This window comes from Lathyrus oleraceus, chromosome 1 (assembly GCF_024323335.1).
Source record: "Lathyrus oleraceus cultivar Zhongwan6 chromosome 1, CAAS_Psat_ZW6_1.0, whole genome shotgun sequence".
In the NCBI taxonomy this organism is placed as follows: domain Eukaryota; kingdom Viridiplantae; phylum Streptophyta; class Magnoliopsida; order Fabales; family Fabaceae; genus Lathyrus; species Lathyrus oleraceus.
The window spans coordinates 39,822,095-39,827,587 of NC_066579.1; the positions used below are offsets into that span (position 1 = coordinate 39,822,095).

Consider the following 5,493-nt stretch of genomic DNA (forward strand, 5'->3'; position numbering starts at 1 on the left):
AAAAGAACAATCTTAAATCAGTATTTAGAACTATTAAAGAAGAAGTAAATGACGGGAATTGTAGAAGGATTGAAAGCAATCGAAAAGGTTGGTAAGTGCTGAAATATTTAAGAATGTAAGGTAAAAGTTCAAAGTAACGAAAGAAATTGAAAATCTTTAAACTTGTAAACGACGAAGTAAGAAATAAAGTATTTGAAAGTAAAAAGCAAGCAAAGATATTTCTGAAAAGAAAGTAAAGATAACTTTGAAATGCTTTGAAATGATTAAACAATGGTGTAGACAACGTACATTCTACGTTTTTACAGTTCTTCTTCACACGAATACTTAGTAAATTTGCAGGTTTTTGTACATAATTTGACACACTTTTCTAACTCTAAGACTCTATATTTATATTGGATTGAAATAACCGCTCTGAGGGTTCTTCAATCACGTCGATACACGTGACGTCCTGTATGTGTATGTTCGCTCATTCTGCTTCCACGTGTATCCTTGTGGTTTCTAACGAAGATACTCTTCCCTCCTTTATTTAAATTTCAAACCTTTGATCGAAATCATTTTTAACCGTTCCTTAAGGAACCGCTCCAACAATTCAGCTATAAGTTTGATCTTTATTTAATCAACTAAGTCAGTCTATCTTCAGCTGGTCGAATAACCTCTTAGTCCAAGCCAGTTGTACATGCTTTCCAATTTGGGTAATTTGAAGTGGGCGTCAAAATTTGAGCTAATAGTTATGTCTGGTGGAAGCACTCTAGCAGCTAAGTAGTTGACAAGGTCAACATATCATGGCATGATGGTCTTGTCGAAAATAGATTCCACAACTTCATTAGTATATGTGTCATTATACATTAAAGATCATTTGATCGTCTCGATTTCGTTTTCTAATTGGGCTACAAGTCGATCGTAAGGAAAATCATTATTGATAGGCACTCGTTCGGGTTCTATATCCTCAATCCTAGAGAGATGATCTGCTACCACGTTCTTGGTGCCTTTCTTATCTTTGATCTCTAGATTGAATTCTTGTAAGAGTAGGATCCATCTTAAAAGTCTTGGTTTAGCATCCTTCTTACTTAAAAGGTACCTAATTGTGGCGTGGTCGGTATAGACAATTATTTTTGCTCCTACTAAGTAGGAACAAAATTTATCTAAAGCGATCACAACAACTAAGAGTTCTTTTTCTGTGGTGGTGTAGTTCATCTGTGTGTTGTCTAGGGTTCTACTTGTATAATAAATAGCATGAATATTTTTATCCTCTCTTTGTCCTAAGACTGCGCCAAAGGAAAAATCACTAGTGTCACACATTATCTCAAATGGCTTACTCCAATCAGGTGGTTTCATAATGGGCGCGAAAATAAGAGCATTTTTTAGATGTTCAAATGCTATTAAGCACTCTTCGTCGAATATGAATTCAACGTCTTTCATTAATAAGCTCGTTAGTGGTTTTATTATTTTAGAGAAATCTTTAATCAATCGTCGGTAGAAACCAGCGTGTCCTAGGAAACTGCAAATTTCTCTAACTATTTTAGGAGGTTGAAGATGTTCTATAATTTCAATTTTTGCTTTATCCACTTCAATTACTTGGTCAGATACAACATGGCCAAGTACAATTCCTTGTCGGACCATGAAATGGCATTTTCCCCAATTTAATACGAGATTGACCTTAACGTATCTCTCAATTACCGTTTCTAGGTTCGAAATACATCCTTCAAAGCTTTGCCCATAAACAGAGAAGTCATCCATAAATACTTCCATTATATTGTCTATAAAATTAGCAAAGGTTGACATCATGCATCTCTGAAATGTTGTAGGGGCATTACACAGTCCAAACGATATTCGTCGATATGCAAATGTACCATAAGGACATGTGAAAGTAGTCTTTTCTTGGTCATCAGGGTGGATAGGAATTTGAAAGAATCCTGAGTATCCGTCTAAATAACAGAAGTGAAAATGTTTAGCCAGTCGTTCAAGCATTTGATTAATGAAAGGTAATGGAAAGTGATCTTTACAAGTGGCTTTATTTAATTTTCTATAGTCTATGCACATTCTCCATCCAGTTTGAGTTCTTTTTGCTACGAATTCACCCTTCTCATTACTAACAATGGTAACACCTCCCTTCTTTGGAACGACATGTATCGAGCTGACCTAGTTACTGTCGGATATCGGGTATATAATTCTTGCTTCTAATAACTTTTGTACCTCCTTTTTGACTATATCACTTAAGTTAGGATTTATTCTTCTTTGATGCTCTCTAGAGGTTTTACAATCCTCCTCTAGCATAATGTGATGCATACATATAGAGGGACTTATTCCTTTTAGGTCGGAGATGTTATAGCTTAAAGTTGTTGGATATTTTCTTAAGACATGGAGTAATTTTTCGGTTTCTATCTATCCTAAGTCAGCATTGACTATAACTGGTCTTTCAAGCTCGATACCTAGGATTTCATACCTTGAATATTTGGGTAATGTTTTGCGTTCTATTGAAGGTTTCTTGGGGCATGACATTGGATATGGTGTTAGTGCTAGACATTCTCTCAGACCGTCATCTACGTATGGCTCACGCCAATTATCATCTTTGAATATAGGAGGTGTTGGAATCTTCAGTACTTCAGTATACTTAGATGGTTCCTTCTCCACTTCTTTCACACATTCGTCGATGACGTCTAAGAAACAACATGAGTCGTCTATAGTTGGTGCTTGTAGAAATTTAGCTAAGAGAAATTCAACTTTTTCTTCTCCAACTTTGAATGTTAGCCTACCTTTCTTCACATCTATGATGGCTCCGGCTGTGGCTAAAAAGGGTCTTCCTAAAATAATAGGGATGTGGGAATCCTCCTTTATATCCATTATTACAAATTCGGTTGGAATATAGAATTGTCCTATACGAACGGGAATGTTCTCTAGCATACCTATTGGAAATATAATAGAGAGGTCAACTAGTTGTAGAGACGTCTTTGTTGGTCTTAATTCTCCTAGGTTGAGTTTTTTCGCATGTGGATAACGACATTAGACTAACAATCGCTCCTAAATCGCATAGAGTTTTGTCTATGATAAACTTTTCGATTACACATGGTATGGAAAAGTTATTTGGGTCTTTCAGTTTATGAGGCATATTATTTTGAATAATGGCGCTACACTCGGCAATAAGCATAACGATTTCGTCATCCTCAAGCTTTTTCTTGTTGGATAGAATCTCTTTAAGGAATTTAGCATATGAAGGCATTTGAATAATGGCTTATGTGGATGGTATAATGATATTAAGTTGCTTCAGAAGTTCTATGAATTTCTTGAATTGTCCTTCATTTTTGGACTTAACAAGTCTTTGGGGATAAGGTATAGGTGGTTTGTATGGTGGAGAAGGCACATAAGGTGGTTCTTTATCCTTTGCCTCTCCATTTTCGTCTTCTTTTCCATCATTGGTTGGTTCGTTTACCTTTTTAGTTCCTTTACTAGAGTTTTGATATATGGCCGAATTTTGGATTCTTGGGTCAACTGGTTCATCTAGTTCTGTTCCACTTCGAAGTGTGATAGCGTTAGCATGGACTTTTGGGTTTGGTTGTGGTTGACCAGGAAATGCTCCAGCTGGGGCTGCTATTGTGGCTTGTTGTTGGGCTACTTGGGAGATCTGGTTTTCTAACATTTTGTTATGGGTAGCCATATCATCAAACTTATTTGACAATTGTTTCATCAGTTCACTCGTATGGGCATTTTGATTTGCAAATTCTTTGTTTTGTTGAGCTTGGGCATTCATAAAGTTTTCCATCATGATCTCCAGATTTGACTTTTTAGGTGCCTGTGGAGCAACTAGGGCTCCTTTCTGATAGCCAGGTGGAACAGAAGGTGTTGGGTTTGGTGGAAACAAAGCATTGTTACTTTTGTAGGAAAAGTTCGGATGGTTTCTCCAACCAGGATTGTAAGTGTTTGAATATGGGTTTCCTTGAGCATAATTTATTTGGCTAGTGAGAACACCAACCAATAACTGACAATCAACATTAGTGTGCCCAGGGGTTTCACATAATTCACAGTTTGGTGTTATAGCAACTACAGTAGTTGTTGGTGTTATGGCAAAGCTTTCAATCTTTTGAGTAAGCGCATCCACTTTAGCATTGATGCAGTTTATGCCATTAACTTCGTACATTCCGCCTTTCGAAGTTGGTTTTTCTACAGCAGTATGTTCACCTCCCCATTGGAAATGATTTTGAGCCATGTTCTCTAGGATTTCATAAGCTTCGTCATACAGTTTATCCATTAGAGCACCGCCAGTGGCATCGCTTAATTTCATATTAGTGTTTGATCAGTCACCATTTATGCTAGACATTCCACTATTTAACCGTAAATAAGTCAGGTAAACTGTGTAAACTGAAGCATTTTTAGTTAGATATAAGCTCAATTCTATAATATAAAGTGTGTTGTTACTTATGAGTTTCTTGAGGATATTTTACACTTTTGGGTATGTTAGCAGGTAAAAAAACTAGTTTGGAAGCTCAGGGAATCAAACGTCAGATGCGAAATTGAGCCCGAGCAAGAAAACGGAAGAAAAAATCAATTTTTGGAGAACCTGCTGTCCATACGCGTATGGACTTTCCCAGTACGCGTAGCATACGTATATGACCAGAGGGATGGAAAATCTAGCCAAAAGACAAGCTTCTGGTGATACGCGTACCAGACTGGGCAATACGCGTACCAGCCTGGGCAATACGCGTATCAGAGGCTGTCTTACGTGCAGTACGCGTTTGAGACTAGGCAATACGCGTATGAGACTGGGCAATACGCGTATGGAGCCCAAAATCAGGAAAAGTCCAACTGAATAGCTATTTAGAGGGCAGAACACGATTTTCCAGGGGTTGGACGATTTTGGAGAGAAAAAAGACGCGTTTTGAGAGCTGGAGACTCTACGATTATCAGAGGATTCAGATGTTCAAGAGTTTTTCGACGATTGAAGATTGATTCCTCACGAAATTCTGTAATGACAACAATGTTAATCTTTGTTTTTATTTCGATTATGAGTAGCTAAACCCCCCATTGCTAGGGGGTGACCCTGATTCTGAATGTGACAGATTTTATGTTTATGAGTGCATTGACTATTTCTTCTTTTCCATTGATTTGTTCTTATTACCGTTCTTTATGCTTTATTCGTCGGACCAACGAATGATGATTAATATGAATAGTTTAAGCTGGACAACAATTATTCATTGATATGTATAAGAATTCTGGAGAGTAAAAATACCTAGGACTAGGGATTTTCTATCTGACCGGTAATTCTTGATATTCGAATGCTTGAGTATGAACTTAATTAATTATGGACATAGTAATTAGGTTACATAATCGAAGATCTTTTCACTAAGGAATTAGGAATAGATACCCTTGAGGACCGGAATTAATTGGACAGAATTATTGTCTAAGCCTTCATAAATTATATCTGTTACAAGAAGTTTCATTCACCGAACCCTATCAATCTTCTCTCATTTGTCTCTTGTTCAACCTTTTACTTGTTTTATT

The 5,493-nt window shown here is 36.9% G+C and overlaps 1 protein-coding gene across 1 annotated transcript; it reads right to left on the bottom strand.

The window, feature by feature from the left end:
- Positions 1 to 2,382: 2,382 nt before the first annotated feature.
- LOC127089744 (uncharacterized) lies at positions 2,383 to 3,217 on the bottom strand. The gene is made up of 2 exons (XM_051029370.1): positions 3,007 to 3,217; positions 2,383 to 2,903 (listed from the first exon to the last, which is right to left on the bottom strand). The coding sequence occupies exons 1-2, from the start codon at positions 3,215 to 3,217 to the stop codon at positions 2,383 to 2,385; spliced, it is 732 nt and encodes a 243-aa protein (XP_050885327.1).
- Positions 3,218 to 5,493: the final 2,276 nt, after the last annotated feature.